The sequence below is a fragment of the Serinus canaria genome, chromosome 4 (genome assembly GCF_022539315.1).
Source record: "Serinus canaria isolate serCan28SL12 chromosome 4, serCan2020, whole genome shotgun sequence".
In the NCBI taxonomy this organism is placed as follows: Eukaryota; Metazoa; Chordata; class Aves; order Passeriformes; family Fringillidae; genus Serinus; species Serinus canaria.
Window position 1 is genome coordinate 23,984,267 of NC_066317.1, and position 22,639 is coordinate 24,006,905.

The 22,639-nt window shown below is 40.0% G+C and overlaps 2 protein-coding genes across 4 annotated transcripts in view; one reads left to right on the forward strand and one right to left on the reverse strand.

Annotated features, from left to right (window-relative positions):
• Window positions 1–5,453: 5,453 nt before the first annotated feature.
• INTS12 (integrator complex subunit 12) lies at window positions 5,454–22,581 on the reverse strand. Of its 2 annotated transcripts, none has more exons than XM_030238766.2 (8): window positions 22,439–22,581; window positions 20,908–21,061; window positions 16,189–16,352; window positions 14,242–14,388; window positions 13,572–13,759; window positions 9,680–9,839; window positions 8,227–8,379; window positions 5,454–6,410 (listed from the first exon to the last, which is right to left on the reverse strand). In XM_030238766.2, exons 3-8 carry the CDS (start codon window positions 16,342–16,344, stop codon window positions 5,829–5,831), a joined length of 1,386 nt encoding a protein of 461 aa, XP_030094626.2. In that variant the 5' UTR covers window positions 16,345–16,352; window positions 20,908–21,061; window positions 22,439–22,581; the 3' UTR covers window positions 5,454–5,828. The 2 variants fall into 2 exon arrangements, with proteins under 2 accessions (XP_030094626.2, XP_030094627.2); XM_030238767.2 differs by lacking the exon at window positions 22,439–22,581 and adding an exon at window positions 21,778–22,432.
• Window positions 22,556–22,639, forward strand: part of GSTCD (glutathione S-transferase C-terminal domain containing) — a 45,921-nt gene continuing 45,837 nt past the window's right edge. For both annotated transcript variants that reach the window (XM_030238762.2, XM_030238765.2), the window contains exon 1: window positions 22,556–22,638. The gene's annotated coding sequence lies outside the window, so the exon portion shown is untranslated. The remainder of the gene's footprint in view (window position 22,639) is intronic.

Sequence of the window (22,639 nt, forward strand, 5' to 3'; positions counted from 1 at the left end):
CACAACGGCTTCATATGGTAGAAACAGTTTGTAGCAATATGGAAGTGCCCCAGGTTTGAAATCCACATATGTCTCCACACAAACTGTGTTAGTGCAAGATCTGTGTAGTGAAATGAAACCTGTGTTATTAGTCTTGGGAAATTAACTGATTCAAAAAAAAAAAAAAAAGAAAAAAAGAAGAAAAGTCAAGCGGTGCCTTTCAATGACTATTTAGTGCCTCTCTGATTCCTTGAGTCAGACGCAGGGATCATAATATCTAGTCAATAAGTTTCTTTACGTTCACTGACTGCAGTGATTCCTAGGTCAGGCTGGTGCCCTGCATTCAAGATAGACTGACTGGTGACAGCAAACACAAAACCCCTCCTTGTGATTCCCATGGGTATCTGAGTGCTCGACACAAGGGATTTCACCACAGCAATGCCAAGATCCTCTAGTGATTAGTGAAGACCTGGTGCAAAGCACTGCAACAAGAAAACAAAAAAGTGATTATGCCTGCTGCAAATAGTGTAGCTGAAACACTGAAACTCCTGTCAGGTATTTTCTGGTTTGTTAATTGCTTGTGCTGATGACAAAAATGACAACACTGTTACAATCAAGGGGGGGGGGGGGGGCAAGGTAGTGTTGCTGATAGAGGGTAAACAGAAATTGTTCTAAAGCTTTTGTCTGAGTTTCTACTTCCCATAGTTTGAAGAGTGAGGTTTGTTGATGTAATGATTCAAAAAGCTTAGTGAGATGTAATAAAAAATAACCTGTCAGCAAAAGGATAAGAAAGGTTAGGGCAGTTGGTACACACAATCGTTTCTGCTATGCTAATGAACCTGGTGTCATTTTCTTTAATGTCCTCAATTTCAGATTATTTTCATAGAAGGGTAGAAAAAGTTGTCAGTCTTGCTCAGAGACTGAATGCAGCAGATGATCACAGAGATTAAACCTGAAATTTGTGCTGGATTAAATCATATGGTAGAGAAACCTTTGGAGTTCTCAGAGATAGATATCCAGAATCTGGTGTGGGAATCTCTGTGTACTGTTGCTATCCAGTGAGCATTATTTTGCCTTATTGTACATCACCTCAGGCACTTAAATCTTGCTGTTCCCATAGCAAGCAAAAAGGGATTAATGAATGGATTTAGCTGCTTTTATGGAAAGCTTCACCTTTAGTTAAATGAAGAAAATAAAAGTGCAGAGGGAGTATCAGCTTGGAAAAATGGACTGAAAGACTCATCACTACCCTTTTACTGCTTTGGCATTTATATTTTGATATTATGGGGAAGATTCAAGAAGGTTTTCAGCTCTATCTTAAAAGGTAGAATATTTTATTTGGAGAAAATGTATACTTTGCAATAGTTGAAACAGTTTTAGAAATGGCTGAATTGTACTTAATAGGCTTAAGGGAGTCATGTAAGCACAATGATGAAGTTTTGTATTTCTGACAGCGAAATTAATCAAGGGAAAGAGGGGGGAAAAAAAAGATTTCTGAAGTCTTAGCGCTGAGAACTCAGCTTGAGTCACAGGAGAGCTCAGATTTTGAGTGTTAGGTACATTCCCCATGAAGAATCAGACTCTGTGAAGGTGTCTCAAAGAGTACTCAAATGTTGCTCTTCAAAATATTTGCTAGGTATCCTGATCTTGAAGTAACAAGGAATGAAGGATGAATATACTGGAGTTGATCACCTGAATTTCTGAGGGACCTGGGAACTCCTAGTAGGCCAAATGAAATCCCTGTAGGATTAGGATCCATGATAATTTTTATATTGTGGGGTAATTATATGACTTTATCATAGCCTTGTAACTTGGGATGCAGTAAAAGTATGTAATTAGGTACCCAGGTGGATTGGCTTAGTCCATTTCAGAAATTCAAATTGTCAGCCGTTATCATTTGATATTGCAAACTTTTATTTTTGTTTAAAACACATTGCAGAACATCAGGAGATGCTCCTTGAATCTAAAGCCTTCCAAATTAGGGATTTTCAACAATTCATATTAGACTTGCTTAGTCACATTTTTGTTAAGACAGTGCTTTAAATACTAAAACTGAGCTGTGTTAGGGCTCCAGAAATTCATAAGAAAATGCAATGGTTGTGCCACTGTATTTTTTTTTTTTAATATTGGGAAGGTTACAGTATTCTAAGAGCTTCCTTATTCTCATGAATGACAAAACTAATTAATTTTGATTGAAGCAGGGACAGGCTGCAGTTTACTGGATGGATCTTGCATTTGTTCCAATGTGTGTTTTACTTGAGCTGTTATGACAATAAATATGTACAAGTACTTCCAAGATTGGGTCCACTCAAACTGAAGTGCTTCTCCATTCAGGGAATATTTTTATGTGTTGCCACTGATAACCTGGAACCCAGAAAATATCCAAGCCAGTACACAGCAGAGCCCCAGGCTTTGACCTCTGGCACCTCTGTGCTTCACCATCTTGCCTTTGGCTGGGTGATCTTGGAGCAGGGGTTCAGCTTTTTAATGCAAACACAGATTGAAGAATTATTCCTTCTGCTTTCTCATCTTTGGAAGCTTCACTGAGTAATTACCTCCTTCAAACACTCAAGTATACTTTTGCTGTCATTTTAAGATAGCTTTTAAAAATTAAGATAGATGAAGTGGACTTACCACCTGCACTAGGAAACACAGCCATGATAATCCTTGTTTTCACAGATGTGTTACTGATAATTCCTATTACAATATTGGTTGTTGGGAAATAGTAAAAAAATAAATCTTCTTTAAATTATTGTAATAATAAAAATCTATTTTTGTAAAGATGTTTCTTCTTATTTATTTTTTTAAACATGATGTTTTCCAGAAGCAAAGAGTTTTATATGCTATCCAAGATCTGCCTGCAAAGTTAGCAGAGGAAATAGTTTGTTGCCTCAGATAAAATGCTGCATTTCTAGAATGCATCCTAGCTTATTTATCAATACATTAGAACTTTTCAAGCACTATCAAAAAAAACCAAAAAGTTTAAAAATACACTTCAAGGTTCCAGATGTCAGCATAGCTCTGTTCTTTTCTAGCTGCTCCTGAGATTGTGACCACTATGAGCTGTAGTGTTAGTGTTAAAAGTTTGTAAATCACAGAGCCTTGTGTCAGACCTTGCTTTTAGGCACAGGTATCACCAGCAACCCCTAGTCCAGCCAGAAAGAGCACTCATGGAACCAGAGTAACCTATAATTTCACATTACTGAGGGTATCAGAATTTGGGCATCTATGAAAAAACCATCTTATTTAAGTGGAAATAAAATACTACCACACCAATTTCTAAAATATTTAAGAAAAGTCAGGTAGCTATTTTTACAGTAAATCACAGAGCAATTTGGTTTGGGGATAGAAAAATCACAGGACTATTTTCCAGTTATTTTTACTAAATAGGAGGCATGCTTCTCAAATTTCAGACGGGCATTCCTTCTTCCTGCCCTACACTACATTCCTCAACCTGACACACAGCTTCAGTCAAACAAGCCTGTAGAACAGACTCCTTCCCTGAAAATACAGTTGTTAATTCCATTCTAACTATAACATCAAAGCAGAAAGCAACTGTTCCCTTCAATCTTCTCTGTTTTTCAGCAGTGCCTATCTAACATATTCAAGTTAAACACTTGATTTAAAAGAGCTGGTCTGTGCCATAATTCCTTTCTGATATAATACTTCAAAGAATCATAATCCTAACTGACATTTTTATACCAACAGAAGACGACTCTGTATTTCATTTAGGAAGCTGAGAAAGTTACAGTAGAAGAATGTCTTTTGCTGATGCAAACTGTACCTGTATTGCAGATTTCGCTAATGCAGTGCTATTGATGAGTGCACCCAGACTTGGCCTAATTAGAATGAAAAGAAAGGCACACAAAGCACAGCATCACTTATTTCATTCTGAATGGAGGGACCCTACAGTCAATCCATGCCAGAGGTATAGATGCAAAGACATCAGGGCACTCTTGGATCAGATCTCAGGAGTATTCTAAATGGCATTAGCTACCACTATTTGAAAGCAAGGATCATTCTTCTTCTGCCTGTGTTCACCCCATTGGTGGTACCTAAAGTAACGGGCACAGTTGAGATGTAAGCTCTTGCACTCTCACAAGCAAAGCTTTATGTATGTTCAGAGGCAAGACAGAGGCACCTAGCACCTTGAACACTCCTCTGGGAGCAGGTTTTGCTACTGGAATGAACACTTCACATAGGAACACTTGGCCATTTAAAGAATCTATCTTCACACTACTTCTTAGTGTAGGCAACAGTCTTCTGATTAACACTTAGGAAGAAAATATGCATTCTGTTTGCTAATGGAAACTGCATCTGTCTTTTCCTACTATGCTACCATTAAAAACCCTCTGTGCTGGAAAGGAGGAAGGATGGGCTGATCAAAAAGCAGTAAAAGCTCTGGATTCCTCCTCCTCATGCTGTTATTTTTACACAGCCCTGGAAGCTGCAGGCACTACAAAGATAAAACCTTACTTTTTTTCCCCACCACAGGAAATAATAGCTGAAAAAATATGCAAATTTTCCAGGCAGCTGAGGCAATCCTGAGTAAATGAAACTATTCCTTTGGCTGTTTAAGGAACTTAAGCCTAAATCTTAATTGTGGAGCAAGGAAATGAGGTATAGGAGATAGCTAACACGTATCAAGCTTTACACACACTATTAAAATACAGGATGGCAAAGAAAAACAGTACCTTTCACCTACCTATGCCAGTCTGTGTGGTGGGCTGACCATGGACAGATGTCAGGTGCCCACCCCAGCTGCTCTGTACTCACTCCCCTCCTCAGCTGGGTAGGAGGAACAGGAAATAAGATGGAAGGGTCATAGGTCAGGATAAGGGGAGTGAGTGATCACTCACTAATTACCATAATGGAAGATTAATGTGACTTATTACCCATCAAATCAGAGTACAATAAGGAGAAAATAAAACTGGCCATGCAAACCCAATTCAGTCCAAGATCCTTTCATGTTTAGAGATGCTCCACTCAACACAGAAGGAATGGTGGGAAGTTGCCAGGTGCTGGCCACAGAGAGCAAGACTCAAAGTCATTTTCCAGTGCCCACCTTGAGCCAACTCTAAGCTGAACACAACCTGGAGCAGCTGGGATGAAGAGAGGGAGCACAAACCATGAAGAACAGCTCAGGGGTAACAGTGGAGAGCTGGAGTACCTGTTACTTCTCAAATACAAGATGGTTCTCTACATTTTAAGAAAACTTGCAGACAGTTTTGACTCTCTTCTGTTCTTTTTAGTCGAAGTTTCTCACTGTATAAAACCAAAACAGGCCAATTTAGCAAACTGCCAAACCAAAAATCTCAATCTAAATACACTGTTGTTGAACAGTTAAATTTTGAAATTAAAGTATTTTTTCCTCTAACAAGCTTTATAATTTGAGGCAATAAACTCTGCACAATATTGAACATCTGAAGCATTTTAAGTATTGGAATATGGGGCAAAAGAAGAGTGGCAATGACTTCCCAGATTAATAATCCTTTTATTATTAACATTTAAGAACGATGGTTTCAGCAAGTTCAATTTATTAAGTATCTACACAAATCTGGAGGTTTTAATATTAAAAAATACCCACCATCTTCAATTTCAAGTTTCAGTGCTTTGAGCTACAAAACCAGGAGCATGTAATAATGAATTCCTCTAACACATTCAACTCACAGATTTGGAAAGGCAGAAGGAATACCAGAATTATTAAAGTTCGACCTTCTGTATTACACAAGGTTTGGGTTTCCCTGATTTAACCTCTTTCAGTACAGTACCTGGGGGATTTCATTTTAGAAAAACACCGACGCCACTGTCACACGGAACACAGCCAACAACATCAGCAAGCAGCCAGACTACTTCTTGAGCTTCTTTTGAGCAGCCTTCTTCTTGACCATTTGTAGCCGTTTCATGGCGTTGAGCTGGGACTCCTGCGAGGTGGGGCCCTTCAGGGAGGCCGGCTGGTTGCCGGTGTCAGCCGCGGCTTTGCCGGCGCCGCCCGCGCTGCTGCCCGCCGAGCCGCTGCCGCCGTTGCCGCCGCCGGCCGGGCCGCCGGTGCTGGGGGCGGCGCTGCTGGGGCTGGGCAGCCCCGCCTTGCTCACGTTGTCGCTGCTCACCGAGCGGCTCAGCGTCGTCTTGCCCAGGGTCAGCGGCGGGGGAGGCTTCAGCTGCACGGGGTTAGCGCTGTTGTTGGCAGAAGCTATTTTGGCCCCCAGTCCCGTCTTTGAAGTCGCCAGCCCTGACAAACCCACGGGTTTCTGGTTATTTGAAGAAGCTGCAGGTTTCCCGCCGGCACTCTGGGCCGTCGATCCCAGTTTGGCAGTTGATGGGTTGGCAGAGGAGGTTTTGGCTGCGAAAGCAGCCCATCCTGTAAGGCCACTCGTTGCTGAAGAGGAAACGCTTGTACTGGCAGAGTTCCCCGAAACTGCTGCTGAAGTCTAAAATAAATAAGCATTCCTATTATAGCAGCATCTATTTGTGTAACACACCGCAGCAGGAATACACTGAACCTCTGATTCAGTTCTTTTCCCAGGAACACCCAGTGGACAATATTTCATCACTGGTCACCACAGTTGGAAAGTACTAACAAGAACAGGAAAGGATGCCAGGTGCAGCCAATGTTCAATCTCCCAGGCACACAGAACATAGTGTCCCTTCTCCCCTTCCTTCTGTACACTGAGCAGACTACCACACAGCACTGTGATCCCTCCATAAACAACAAAAGCCCAAATTTGTGAACTATATAAAAGGTGGTGGCTTGGCTTCCTTTGTATTTATTTACTGTTGTTACCAGGTGTCACTTTTCAACAAGCTGACAGATGCTCAGACAATAATCAGACACTGAGCAATTAAGTATTGCATTTATTTTAAGAAACTGTCAAAGGAGCAGGATCCAAACTGTTTCCTTTCTTCTTGGTTCTTAGCAATTTGTACCATGGATAGAATGAAAAAAAAACCCTACTATCCTATAGTCTTTTCCCATTCAGGTACTGCAAAAGACAAACTTTCTGCAAACATGGCTTCCCTTTGCCTGTGAAGCACTGTGCTATCCACACTAACCAAGTTCCCACACCTTAATAAACCCTACAATCCCCAGGCTTCAGGTGAGGATGATATGTTGATTTAAATCAGAGTTAGATCAAATGGCAGAGTCAAAACAAAAACTAAACCTCTCTATTCAAGTAATACTCCTTTTATAGTATACCCACTCAACTTCTAAACAGTAAAGTTGATGGAAGAAATCAGGCCCCAGGTCTTACAACCTGTTTAGGCACATTGAGGTGAAAAAAGTCATCCACAAGCCTAAGTGCTAGAGCAATACCCATCCTAGTATTCATGATGGTTAGCATCCAGGCAGAGCAATGGCAAACATAACTTTGAGCACATGAATAATTGCTTTGATTTTCAGATAAAGCTGTGTTTTCCTAAGAAAGGGTCATGCTTTATTAGACTACTCTGTTATTTATTACACTGCTTCTGGTTTACCACCTTTGACCAATTTGACCTTTTGACAATAATTTAACTTGGAAAAACAGAAACATGAGGCAACACAGAATCAAAGAAGAGAATCACAGAATGGTTTGGGCAGGAAAGGACCTTAAAGATCATCTTGTTCCAACCCTCCTACCATGGGCAGGAATGCCAGCCCCTAGATCAGATTATATTTAAGAAGCTCCTAAATTAAATCTCACAGAGTCAGCAACACTTTCCCTACAATGGAATCACAGAACCATCTAGGCTAGATAAGACCTTCAAGACCATCAAATTCAAGTGTAAACCCAGCACAGCCAAGGCCACTGTTGCCATGAGAAAAAGCCTTCAAAGTGTCAAAATACACATAAGTTATTGGCTAGAGAGAGCAAATAACGCATTTTATATGATCCATAAATCACAGAGTGGTTCAGGTTGTGAACTGAACTTGTGAATGGAAAGGACTTTGAAGACCATCTAGTTCTAACCCTCTCTGCCACAGGCAGGGGTGCCTTCCACTAGACCAGGTTACTCAGAGCCACACCCAGCCTGGTCTTGAACACTTCCAGGGATGGGGCATCCACACGTGAAGTGAGTTTTTTTCCCCCCATTCTTTCAGTGTTGATGCAAACCCACTATGCTCTGGTACTACTCAGTCCACATAGTGCACTGATGACTATTTTCAATTATGGATCTTATGTGAAAAGATTGGTCTAATTGAAAAAACCCTATTACTTGTGCAGTGAAACAAACTCTTCCTCTGGTAAATTTAAACTACATTACCTTGACTTCTGTTCTCTTGAATGCCAGAAAAGCTGGTGGGGTCTCAGGCTTTAACTTGATTTCTGGTTTCTTGACCAATGGATCCTTCATAGCTGGTGCAACTGAAACCACTGCAGGAGCTGGTTTTTGAGGTGGTTTTTGTGTCTTCTGAGCCTGTGTAAGTAGGTAGGAAAAAAACCACCCTGAATAAGTTATGGGCCACATAACATGGACTGCTTTGACTGTTAACAAAAAGCATGAGCATTTTAAGATTGCAATCTAGCCTTTACAATTTCAGGTTTAATAGTCCCTGAGAAATGAAGCAACAGGGGATGTGGACATGTGCTGGGTATGGTACTGAGGACAGGGTCCAGCCAAAAAGCAACCTGAACAGAGCTTGCTATTTCAGTGTGGAAAGAGCGGCAGTGTTGACACTTGGAGAGCAGGAAAGCACTGGGCCTTTACAGGAACAAGGCACAGACAGGTGAACTTGCAGAAGGCAAGGACATAGCCCAGCAGCACTGGGATGTAGGCTGCAAGAGCCGGCTAAGAAGTGGCAAGCAAAATGGCAGAATTCATGCCAAAACAAAAAAAGGAAAGGCCATACTGAAGGCAACTGCTCAAGGGCTAAACTGGCTACCTTGTGCAGGAACTGACCTCAAGCAAACACACCTCTGAGTTCAAAGGCCTGATGATCATCACAATAATCATATATTTCAGTCAGTATTGGTACATTCTAGGCCAGGATCTTACTTTGCCTTCTTTCCTTGTTTCTTAGTGGAGCCATTTCAACAGATAACACTTGCTCAGTTATCAAAGAATAGTTTCAAAACACATTTTCTGCTGTATTTTTCTGTATTCTGGGCGTGATTTTAAAACATTAGAAGTAAAGTCAACAATGTTGCATTCACTCAAAGCTCTTATGTTTCTTTCTCATAATGAGATGAGTGGGAATCTGGTAGGATACTGTTCAGTCATGCAGATAAAAATATTAAAAAAAAAAGCCTTTATTTTTTTTTAAGTGGAATGTGCTACCCTCAGCTTATTTTTGACCCTGAGAGCATTCAACACATCAGATTGAAATTGGCAGTCTTGTCCTACAGGAAAAGGACCATTCATATCCAAAGCTGAGAGGAACACTTAAACTGCAGAGCTATTACTAAAAGCTGAGTATCTCCTGAAATAAAAAAAACAGAGGTTTTAACTTCTGCTTGCCAAGCAGGAAACAATCCTATTTCACTCTTCTTCACTCACCTTCTGATCTTTAAAAAGCTTTGTTTAAGAAGTGCATTACAGAATACTCTTTGAGATGCTACATTAAAAACCACAGCTGCAGCAAAGGAAGCACTGCTGAGAAAAATGGCTCTCCAACATGCTTCCTAAGACTTGTCTAACCCAGGAAATATTCTCACACAGTAGAAATAGCCTGCTGTATTCAAACAGTGCTCCCATGAGACAAAAAACTGACTCCTACCATTCTCTTCATCTGCCTGGTACAGCGGGCACAATACCAGACAAGCCGAGGATCATTCACTTCCTTGTCTGTCACCTGAGGTTTATGGCAATCCTGGTGGTAGAGATTATGGCACTCCTGACACTCCACTAGCTGATTCACAAAAGTAACTGTCATTTGCCTGCAGAGCAAATAGTTAAGAACAGATTATGGGAGAAAGCACTTAGAGGATTATCCAATTGTTGAAAATTTTGCAAGGCTTAAGATAAAAAATAAAAAATATTTTTTCTTTCACATATATTTTCTACCTGTGGCAAATTGAATGTATTCCTTTTCTTCCTGTATCAGTTCTTCCTAACTAACATTTTAGAAATTTGGTATTTTTTAAAGGCAATTTCTTTCAAGAGATTTGAAGACTTCCATTCTAGTAAACGTGTATATGGCAGTCTTCACTTCCCTGCCTGATTTTTAGCTCAGAGATGTAAGTCTTGCCTGTTTGGTTCACCTGGGCATTTTATGAATACATCACAGCACACCAATTACAACTCCCTCATTATAATAGCATATGAGGGACAGTCTCCATTTGGGTAATTTTGCTGTCAGCTGCAGAGCAATACAGTTCAAGAACAAATAATTTCTCAATGACAAGCATGTAGGAGTGCTTTCTGCTGCAGGATTTAAAAGCATCATCACCCAAGCTCTATGCTACTTTGAAGATGTTTTATTAGCCACCCTTTTGGTCTCTACCCCATAAACAGACACGTGGAATTTGAGATAATACCAGAATCATGGAGAGATGGAATAGAAAGGATTAATTGTGCAGTCCTGCCTTGAAGCAAACATGCAAGCTGGTGATGAGGGCTTCATTTTGTGTGGGCCTTGCTGAAAGTAATCACGCTGTATAAATGACACATTAGTGATATATACATGGCTGGGAGTCTGCCTGTGAATTACCCAAATACCATTTTCCTAACGATTCCTTCTTTCAGATGACAAATCAAGCTATTTAATTGCTAAGCTGCTTTTGCTCATATCCCCGAGGAGCAGGTACCCAGGTAACCATGGAAACTCTATTTGTAGATACATGGGGAAAGGTAATCCCTTATTTCTTTATATAACAGAAAAACAAAGTCTGAAGGTATTGTCCATGTAAGTACTGGAACATTTTCTAAGAAAGATTTCTCTTTTAAACAGGCTACTTAAAAAACAGAAAGGGAAACCTTTCTGAAATTCTAGGGTCCATTATTTTACACTCAGCATATTTAAAAGATGCTTTGTTTGTTTTTTATTCCTAAATAAACTGGAACAGAACAAGGAGTCTTAAGGAGGGAGACTCACCCTATTTTAAAACTACAAAAACCAATCCCCAACTGATTAAAAACCTATGAACTCTTCATGCTCAGAAACAAGTTAAACCACTTACTTTTAAATTATAAGATAACTAAGAAACATACCTAATGATTTTTTAGGTTTTAAAACAAACAAGTATTGAAAACTAAAAACCAATCAAGCAAACAAGTATTCATAGAAAATTATGTTGTTATTTCCAAACCAGTCTTTTAAAAATAATTTTTTGGGAGGAAAACTTCACTATTATCTACAAATTTCATGTAGTATTTCCTGTAGTATTTCCTCTGTACAACTGAGGAGCCTCCATAACTGGTGAGTTGTCCTGCTTTTCCCAGCCTACAAGTACTGGAGAGGATTAAGTTATTTTAATACTCCTCCCCTCCTTAGGCCTAACTCAGTAAAAAAGAACAACTAACTTGACATAAAAGAACAAGAAGAAAAACACCACAGGCATTAACATTAATTACTCCTAATCACTATGAAAATACATTTGACACTTGGCAAATCTTGAAGAAACATTTCATGCCTCTGCTTTAGTTTTTACATCTCTAAAAAGGAATAGTTAATACTGAAAAACACTTTTTTGCATTTGTGAACCCACAGCTGGGTTCTTGTTAGCTTGCCTTCTCAAGCAATATAAATATCAACTCTTTTGCTATGAACTCTACCTACTCTGCAATTTGAAATGTTTTCATTCACAAATGTTAGAATGATTGAGTTATTAAAAGATGCAATTTTAAAAACATACAGGGATGTTATTATTTTTGCTCAAGGTATTACCCTAAAAAGGGTGCAATAAATAGAGGAATACTGTCTGACCAATGTGCTGGATTCAGAACTTTAAAGCACAAGTCCTCTGAAAAACATCTAGTCCAGTGTGAGCTGGACATAGAGAACCACGTGACATCAGTTTCAGCACATTCCATGTAAAATGAAAACAATGCAGAGTGTTGGGGTGACTGTTGCCACTCTCTCTAATGAGCTGTTCCTTCCCCAGCAGTGCTTCTCCCTCTGTCTGGCATCAGAGATATTTTAGTTAGCCAGGGCAGACATATCTTTTACAAGAACACTCACATTGGTGACCATGAACGGGTCATGCAAAGCTTCAGCAGCCAGGTTAAATAAACACAGATTGTGGAACAGCTAATGGAGCCACATTATCTGGCCTGTGCCTTTCCAAGTCTTGGCTACAGTGGGTACAGGAGTTGCATTTTCTTTCTTCTGTTTCCTTACTTTGCAGGCATTTCTCATTATGCCTGCAAGTGTTTTTCTTTGCCAGGGAAGACACAGAATTAATCATCCACCGCAGTCAAGACTGTATAAATGAAACTTCATTATCCCCTCCTGCCAAATAAGGTAATACCTTACTATTTTTAGTAGCATTTTAACATACCACTGAATGGGGCTTTGCCTCTTTTAGGAGACAGCAAAAATGGAATTTGCAGGAAAAAAGGTAAAGTTCAGATATTTATATACTTCTGCCTTTTTCAATGTCTATAACAAGAAACTAAATATTTGATCTAACACATGGGAGTAACATGATAACCCATCAGACCCCAACTGGTCACTGGTATAATCATCTGTAACTACAGACATTTATCCTCTGTGCATTGACAACACTTCCCTATCTTCACAACAGGAATAACCATGGAAATGATGAAAGAATCATATTATAGCACACCACTTCCCAACTGACCCAGCTGAGCTAAAATACATACTGCTGCCCAAAGGCCTGTGCCTCTTCTCTGTCGTGGCTCTGCACACACGTGCCAGCATAAGCACTTGCTCTTACTGAGCTGACTGAAACCCAAACCTACTGAAAAACCCACGTGGAGAGCTGATCCAAGGGCTGATTCAGCTGATCACAAACTGTACTGGCAATACACCCCCCTAAACAGTCCAGGGAAGGAGGTAAAATTGGGAGAGCCAAACTGCTCCTTTTGGCAGCATTGAGGCCTAAGAAGGATATAAATGATCTGTGAAACAAAATCCTGGTGTGGGTGACTTGATCCTCAGGTGGCTATTCAAAAGTATTTTGTACATCTGTTAACAAGAAATGGACTGCTAGTACCAGTAAATAAGTCCAGATTTAGAGCCCTTACTGGAACCTAAAAACAACCTGTCTTCGCTGCAAGATATATTTGCTGATAAAACACGGCTATGTGTAAACTAATGTCAAATTATTAGGAAAAGAAGAGCAACACATTCAGATCTCATATTAATACCACTTAAAAGTGCTTTCAGATGAGAACTGATTTTTTAAAAAATGCTTATTGCTAGCCATTAATATTTTGTTTTTCAATAATTGAAAAATGTATTTGTCATGATAGGTTTTGCATCTTATCTAGTTTTATTTTCACTTGTCCTTTCCTGCAGAAGAAAAGCTCGTTCACTCTCTAAAAGTTCCATTTTCAAGAAACCATTCTTATTCACGAAGGAACCTTAAATTAATTTTGGATATTAAGTGATTTAAGTTATTTCTGAAATGAAAACTTTGAGAAGCATTAACTCAATTAAAAAAAAGGTAACTAAACCTAGCTGGAAAGAAGCAATGTTGACTTACCTGCAAACAACACAGGCTAATCCCATTTCCATGGCAAAGTCATCAGCACTGGTTTCCTCAAAGCTAGATAAATCAGGCATGGATAAATCCTTGCTTGTCTGAACTGTAATAGGAGAGGATCGAGCCTCTTGCTTCTCCACCCTGGGCTTCTTTGGTGCATCAGCTCCTTCAGCAGGATCCCCTTTTGTCTATTAAACACACACACACAGAATGTGAAAATGCAACAAACTAGCAGATTATTAAAATGAGTTAAAATGGAACAGTTATATCAGCAGTATAAGAAGGTGTACTTTATGCAGCATACACACAATGAATTTTCTTTAATTACATATTTTCTTCAAAATATTTATGAACTAGAAGCTCAAGCTCCCTTATTGTAATTCACCTCAAAATCCTTGAAAAAGCTTTGAGAATATCACTTTTCAACTCGTTACATTTTAGTAAGCTTTTATCAGATAATCTCCTAGGATTTAAAACACAGAATGGTTTGGAAGGCATCCCTTAAGTCCAACGTCCCCACAATGAGCAGGGAAAACAATCACAGGATAATTACAAGAAGACATTTATTAGACTGCCTAAATGGCAACATGACTGGCTATTGTAGCTCACAGGCTAGATGAGTTGAAGATAATATGCCAAGTTATTTCACTAGAGAACAAAAATAACTTACTTTATCTGCAGATCTTTTTTCTGCTTCTTTTTTCACCTTTTCTGATGCAGTGGGCTTGCCATTGTTGTTGCCAGAAGGCAAACTGGATGAAGCTTTAGGCTCTTGCTTAATGGGTTTGGTGACAGATACTTTTGGTTGCTCTGCTTCCTGGAAACAGAAACAAAAATTGAAGCCAAATTCTGCTGCTGAGTTCCTACCTAATTTGCAATTAGCGAGATAACAGGACAGGCAAACAATATGCCATAAAACACTGATCATCTACATATACACTTTCTATCCAAAAAACATTTCGTAAAATATTTTCATATTACATCAACAAATTAGTGTTTGAATTGCACTCGCCTTTCTGAGGAAAACGTGCTCCTTTTCCAAAGACAGATCCTCTTTGGAACATTAATTAAAAAGGAGACATTTCTGCTTTTAAAATTCAAAGAGGTAATGAACATGAATTTTCAGACAGGTCTAAGGACAAAATTCAATATAAGCTAAAAACACAAGCCAACAACAGATGTAACCAATCAATAATTCATTCCTTCATGGAGAGAAATATTGACCTCCTCTTAATCTCAGTCCATATTTGTCTATCAGATTAATAAATTTTGATATCAACAGAAATCAATTGTTCTCATTAATGACACATTAATGTCAGCAAATGGATAATAGTCAGGAGAGGCTGTAAATGAGTGACAGTCACACTGATAGGCATGAGCAAGGTACCCCCTCTCAGCTGGTAAGATGGGAGCAATTCTCTGCTGTATACTGGGACAGGTCCTAAGTCCTGAGCTTCAGCCCTCCAAGTTCCTTGACTTGACTGTGGTAATCCCATGCTCCCTACTCTCTTCTTGGATTTCACGGTGAACCACAAATTCGCCCTGCAGCCTGCAGAGGCAAGGGAAGGAATGCTTGTACTTTTTTTCATTTTTGACCTTTGCAGTCCTGCTGATATTGGATATATACTGAAAAGAGAACAAAAGATTTCTTCCTCTGGCCTGAGCCTCAGTTTCACCTGAGGGCAAGTGACTTCCAGCCAAGTTGTTATTAGAATTGGCTTCCCAAGCCTCTTTGCATGGTTATTCTGCTCCCTGCTTCCTCTTTAAATCACACATTTCTTTTTTGAGCTCTGAGATGAAGGGCACCTGAGAGTTTTGAGACTCGTGTTAGGTTTCAGGGAGTTAACAGAAAGGAGTTAGACCACACAGTAAAGCATGATGTATGCTGAGCAGTACTAGTGCCTTTCAGTTATTTGGAGCCACGTAGAAATGAAATATTGCAAATGTATCAGCATACAGACCATCATTAGAACACAGCAGGCTGACATGCAGGCATCCTAGGGGAGAACAAGACCTCATTATCCATATGGCAATACACAGCAGCACGAGGATGTCCCCGCTTGGCTATTTCCATACGCTCATCTCAGAGTCAAATATTCTCTCTAGCAGGTGTTCAGTGATTTTCAGTGGATGAAAAGTAATGTTTGTCCATTGGACAGCAATGGTTTCAGCCTGCAAATAATTTCTGCTTTGAACCATTTGGTGGTTTTCTCCTATGATTTCATCAACAGAATTTCAAGGAAAGAGATACAGCTTTATTGGAAAATAACTTATTTTGTTTCTTATTTCTCTGTGGCAAATGTAATCTATATCTTAAAGACCTTTTAGCTCTGAAATGTAACTGCAGAAATATGTAAATTTAAGTGCACCTTACACAGCAAGTCTGATATAATGCTGAATATCTCTTTTAAGTCTTGGTGGATCAACAAGGTAAAGAGATTTTTTTCCCATTAACTTCCATTAATTGAAAGGATTATGCTGTATGGAAAAGGGGAATGATGAATGTGAACATTCCATAATTACTTTTTCCTCAACTTCTGATTTTCAGCTTAAAAGAGGAATAGCAGGAGCTTTATTAAGGCACACAGAAAGGAGCCATGCTCCCCAACACCATTACCTTCTGAGAGGGACGATAACTCGAGTCAGTTCCTCTGGCCAATGACTCGTCAAGAAGTGCTTTCAGCTTTTCAGCAGAGTCCTTACTCTTGGAGTGCAAAAAGCCCAGGGCTTTCAGAAAAATGGGATCCAGCTCCAAGTTCACTGTAGCAGCCATAGTTGTGTCTTCAACATGAGTTAAAAGAAAAAAGAAAAACAATGACAACTTTATTCACACGGAGCATAATTCAAACAGCATGTGGCAAACAGAATATTTCTTTTCTTTTTGAAATTTAACTATATTAAACCACAGCAAGGATTATATGGGAATTAATTATCATTAGAAGATGGCTGTGAACTTCAGTACTGCAGAACTTAGAATATGACTGGACATCTGAAATGTCAAATTCATTCTTTGGCATATATGATATTCAGAAATGAAACTCATCATACTTACGTAAATTAAAAAAAACTATATTCTTGATATTTCATACATAAAAATATTGAAAAGTATGCAAAATAAATATTAACTTCAAGAAAAGCAATTACCACCCTTCTCCTTAACACTTTTTGCACATACAGTGATTTCTAACTCATTGATCATTGAAGAGCAACTAGAAAAAATCTTACCTGTAGAAAAATTAACTTTTGAAACTTCTCAAAAGAACAGCTCATTGTAGCACGTAAAATATAAACAGCTAAGTGTGTGTACATATATATATATATATAGATTTATATATATAGCTGAAAAATACATTTTTAAATTTAGCTGAAACAGTGAAAAAATTTGTAATTCAGATTGTGACCTATCCACATACTCATGTGACAGTCTAAGTGTCATGTCAGATAATGACTATCCAGAGCTGAGAGATGCCACAGTGTCCATGGAAATAGAAAAAACTGAGGAAAATGTTACAATGACTTTAAAAAACTGTTTGCCTCGTAGCAATATATTCCTGCACTCTGGAGCACTATGTTAATTGCTTTAAAAAACTCTGAGGAACAGCATTTACATAAGAAATTGTTCCTGCTAAGATTGATACCTAACTTAAATCAGTAAATGACAATTAATAATTTAAGAAATAACATGGGAAGTTTCCTGATCTTTTCTAAAAATGTATGAGAACTGTTATTGTTAATAATCCTTAAAAGTCTCATTTAAAACACACCAGGATGTTTGTGGGTTTGCGTTTTTCGTTTTTACCTACAATAAGAGATGACATTCTTGAAAACCTTTCATCAGTTCTTTCATCAAAAGCACTATATGGACAGCTTTTTCAGCTGATGAATTCCATTTCATATTCATGGCAGTGGACGTTTACCTCTCTGGCCCAAACACCAGCACTGGCAGGCTGCTCCCTCAACACCTGCCTACAAGTCCCCAGGAAGCTTTATTTCATGCTGAGTTTTCCCGAGACACCAGAGAATCCCTTGACTGAGATCATCAAGGAGTTCAACGTACAGAACTTCATAGGGATTTTATCAATGGACCCAGCAGAGAGTTAAGAAACCTCTTCAAGAGCCTCCTCTCTCTTCCTTAATCTTTGCTACTTGACAAATCATTTTCTGGTGGTCACAGAACTTCTGCCGGGAAGTTCTAGTGGTACAGCTACTCAGCTGTACCACTAATCAAGCACAGATTGCAGTGCAAGCCCTGTCCCAGCAATTCGGTCTCTCTCTGATGATGACAAAAAGTGAATTCACAGAGCACAGAAAGCACATACCCTCTTTTCTTTATCCATCTACCTCTGATAAATGTTCAGGCTGCTCTTGAGATCTGTGGGTAGATTATGTCCCACATTTCTTTGTTCTGTGAACATGCCTTCCAAGTGTCAGCACCACACACTCTTAAACCAGGACTCTGCTAAACCCTCTGTTGAATGAAAACCTCAGAATTGATACACTAATTTCAGAAATTTTGTAGAATTCCCTGTTAAAAAAATTGTTCAAGTTCTCCTCTGAGCAAAAGAGGAATTCTGCTAGGAATATATACTTGTGTACATGAGAAACAGGCAGCCTCAACAGCCACTCACAGGCATTCTCTAATATTTTGAGAATAAAAGTAAACATAATTGAATTTTCATCTCTCTGAAGGTAACACTTCCTAGATTTGTTTCTAGCTCTAGCTTTTTAAAGGCATATATTGAAAGGAACTGTTAAACCCCAAATTTCAAAAGGGTTCTCCATATTTATTCCTTTATTTGCTATGTTATTGCAGCAATTCTTTCTCTGCTCTTGAGGACAATTATAATGTCCCAGGCTACTACAATTACGACTAAGATATCACAAGAAATTTCTCATGAGAAGAGAGGAAACTGGGCTTAGTAAACAGTTAAAGTCTGCTCAGTTTAGAAATGCATTTTCAAATTTAAAAAAATCTATTAGTGAGTTAGAGAAGGGAAGCATATTCAAAGATGAATACATCAATAACTGTCTCAAAAACAGCATCATCTGAAAAAAGCAAATTGATAACTATGCTCTCCTTATGGGACCATAATAACACTGCTGTCAAAAAGGCTACTAACAACGTCTGTCCTGGTCCAAAGGCAAATTATTGCTTTTGGGAGTGGCCCTTTCCAGATATTGGCAGCTCAAACTGTGAACTGTTTTCAAGTATCAAACAGTGGACTGACACTTATAAACCTAGGATCCAATTTCATTCATTCATGTCTTATTGCACAAACTGCTCCTCTGGCAGTCAAGTCAGCATACAGCAATGTGAAGCCTTGAGACAAGGACAGCAGAGTGTTTCAATGATGACGCCATAGGCTATTCTGCAAGACAGACCTCCTTGACTTCCTTCTTGAAGTGGAATCTTAGTATAGGAAATAAAAATTAAAATGCTATTTAGAAAAGAGTAAATATGATACTGTCTTTTCTGCATTAGACTGATAATGCAGTTGAGAGATCAGAGGGCTGTGTTAAAACCCTTGAACCCTGAGCAGAACATGGTTCTGCACCAAGCTAGCAGACCCTTTTGCAACCCAGCATTCCCCCATCAGCCTAACCCTAAAAGCACCTTTCTCAACCAAGGTCTCTTTTACTTCCCAGGGTGGACTATTCTAAGTGATTTAAATATATGGGGAAACATAGATGTCATTCAGTGAGTTGTTGTTTTTAAAATATCCAAGAAGTTTAGGATTCTTTCATTTCTTTAGTATACTATTGCCTTCTGCCAAATACAATCAACCTTAACTGGGCACTCTACAGAACACATGGTCTTTCAAGGTTTTAACTTAGAATTCATAGGGTGTAGGAGCCCTCTTCTTTTTTTCACTCATTTGCCATCTGTTTTCCATACCTGCCCATGTGTTATCTTATTCATCATAACTTGCAGCGAAATGGATCTACTTCCATTACATTTTCAGATATGGTCATATTTTAAACCATCTGTGTCTGAGCTCCTATTCCTATTATTTTCTGAGGCAGGTGTACTACTAAAGATGTTTTTCCAAGAAAGTACACCTCTTCTATTTACATTGCAATGGTATTATGGACTTCTGCTATTACGCCATCCTTTTATAGACTCATCAATATTTTTATTTTTAGTGCCACTTATGATTAAAAGGCCTTTCATCACATATCCATTTCAGCTACCTTCAAGATATGTAGCAGTTACCTTAAAACACAGTCACATGAATCAACAGCTTATAATTCCTTCCAACACACTCATTACATTGTTTTTCATTTACTACCATATAATCAATTCACTTTTCCCTGTCCTTTTGTTCCTCAGAATTTACCTCCTTCCTGACTGCAGCTATTAAGAGTGACAGTGGCAGATTTTGCTTATTTTCCAATAATGCCTCTTACAGGTCACTTTCAGATCTAATGAGTCTTAAGAAAATAGATCAAGGAAAATCATAAAAGCAGAAAAAAAAAGAACTTCTATTTTCAGTTTTTGCTACTTAAGTATCTTAAGCAGCACTTGATTTATGACAGGATAATTTCTCAGTAACTTTCCACATGGGACATTTCAAAACTCATGCACTTCAGTAGTCTGGATAACTGTATTAATGAGAACAATTGTATTAATCAGTTCTAATTTCCTTGTCATCATCTTCAAAGAATCTTTTGAGACACATATAAGATCTCCTGCTATGGAGTTACCAGTACTGGCATCCTTAATTTTACATTCTATTCAACAACATATTTTACAATGTTCTTTTAAATTAGTATTCCAATCAATATCACTGTAACCAGCTTATCCAATATTTAAAAAATTACACTAATGCCCTATATTTGCTGTTTTCTCCACAGAAACAGTGAATTATTTCAGGATTACAGAATCATTCCTTGTGGAAGGGACCCCACATGGGGTGACCCCACATGGTCACCCTCTGCAATCTCCTGTTCAATGCAAAGTCAACACTGAATTCAGACCAGCTTGCTCAGGACTTTTCCAGCTGGATCCTGAAAATCTAGAAAGACAGGAATGTAAAAACTCTTTCTGGGCAACCTGTCCCAATGCCTCACTGTCCTCATTTCTTTGCTTTGAACTGGAGGTTTGAAGTCGTGTTGTCTTTCATTCTCCCACTGTGCATGTGAGTACAAAGACTGGCTCTATCTTTCCAATAATATTCTTAGGTAAATGAAAATTTCCATTATATCCCTCTAAGCCCACAGCAGATGGTATCCAACACCCCCTCCCCCTCCAGATCTAGCTATTTAGTCACAGAGGACACGCTAATTGATCAGGCATGATTTATCCTTGGTAGATCTGGCTCTTCCCAGTATTTACCTTCTTATGCCACAAATGGCTTCCTCCACGATCCTTCCACAGCAGGAAGGAATGAGGCTGACCAGTCTGTAGTTCTCTTGCTTGTCCTTCTTGCCCTTTATGAAGATAATATTTGCCTTTCTCCAGTCTTTGGGATCTCCCTCAGTCTCATGGCCTTTAAAAGATGACAGAAAGCAGCTTTGTGAAGACAATGTCAGTTGTTGGCACCCTTGAATGCAGTCTACCTGGGCCCATGGACTTAGCAGGGGAAAAATCCTGCTTCAATCCTCTTCCACAACTTGTAGTTCCTCCCCTCCTTAAGCTCTGCCTTGTGGCAAAAGGCCTTGGGAGATCTTACAGGTCAAGTCTGTGGCAAAGAAGACATCAACTATTCGATCTGGTCTGCTGTCACTAACAAACTTATTCCATGCAGCAGTGGTGACATATTTTCCTTGTGAATCCTTTTCCTGATAAATGGCATGATCCTTGTGAGTGCCTTTCAACTCAGGGTATTTTGTGATAATTGTAGCTGCCCAACTGAGATTTGCTAAGCCCTGCTGCTACCACTGAGCTTCAATATTCTGCAGAAAATGGACCTGAAGACATTTCAACACATCACTGCTCATTGGCTCAATCCACTGGTAAACTGAGTACACCTCCACTACTGTTTTCACTTTTGCATTACTCAACATCCACACAGAAACTTATCAAGTGTACAAATTCCCGGGTATCATCCTCCCAGTAATTTCTCAGAGAGAGAAGCAAACTTTAGTTAAAAACTAATTTCTGAAACAGTTATGCCAAAGCCACAACGTGACCCTCCACAACCAACTCGCTGCAAATTTCTCCATGGGATTTCTTTTTACCAGGAAGGAAGGAAAAGCCTCTCACCTGAAAGCATCACTTTAGAATGCTCAAAAGAATAAAATACCACCCTGCTACAATCATTACTGCCCCGCACGGACTTCCTCAGGGCCGTGTGCCCAGAGGGGCCGTCCCTTGGCACCCCCGTGTCCCACAGGGACAGCGCGGCCGCCGCTCCCTCCGGGCCCCGCAGGACACCCAAAACACACCCGGGCCCCAGGGAGAGCGGCCAGCTGTGCCTGAGGGATCCCTCTCACTCCCTCCTGCCAAACACCCTGTTTCTCCCACCTAAACTTACCCTTACTGTCCTGTCCCAACCCCTTTTTTCTCGTCCCAAACGCCTCTTCCCGCTCCCAAACCTGCTCTTCCTCCCCCCAAATTCCTTTTCTCCTCCCCAGACCCTTCTGCCTTCTCCCAATCTCCCTCTTCCTCCCCGCTCCCAAACCCCTTTGCCTCCTCCTAAATCCCTCTTCCTCCCCTCCTCCCAAGCCCCTCTTCCCGTCCCAACCCTAAAATTCCCCCTTCCTCTTGCCAAATCCCCTCTTCCCTCTCTCAGCTCCCCTCTTCCTTCATCCTCCCAGTCGCTCTCTGCCTCCTCCCAATCGCCCTCTTCCTTCCCCCAAATTTCCTCCTCCCGATCATCTCTTCCTCCTCTCAAGTGCCCTCTTCCCGCCCGATGGTGTCTCACCGGAGACGAGGAGGAGGAGGAGGAGGAGGAGGAGGAGGAGGAAGAAGAAGAAGAAGAAGAAGAAGAAGGCGCCCAGGCAGGTCCGCCGCCACCGCAGTCCCCCCGCGCAGCGCGGGCGGCGGGCGGCAGTTCCGGGCGGTGCGTGCGGGCCGGGGCGGTGCAGGAAGGGGCGGAGCCGGGGCGGAAGCGGCCGGGCCGGGG

Bases quoted from the DNA above. Each gene is read 5' to 3' on its own strand.
- INTS12 (XM_030238766.2), bottom strand. From the start codon at position 16,344: ATGGCTGCTACAGTGAACTTGGAGCTGGATCCCATTTTTCTGAAAGCC. The intron at 9,840-13,571 runs GTAAGTCAACAT...TTTGCTCTGCAG, and splicing joins TTAGCCTGTGTTGTTTGCAG to GCAAATGACAGTTACTTTTG. The intron at 8,380-9,679 runs GTAGGAGTCAGT...CTACTTACACAG, and splicing joins CCAGGCAGATGAAGAGAATG to GCTCAGAAGACACAAAAACC.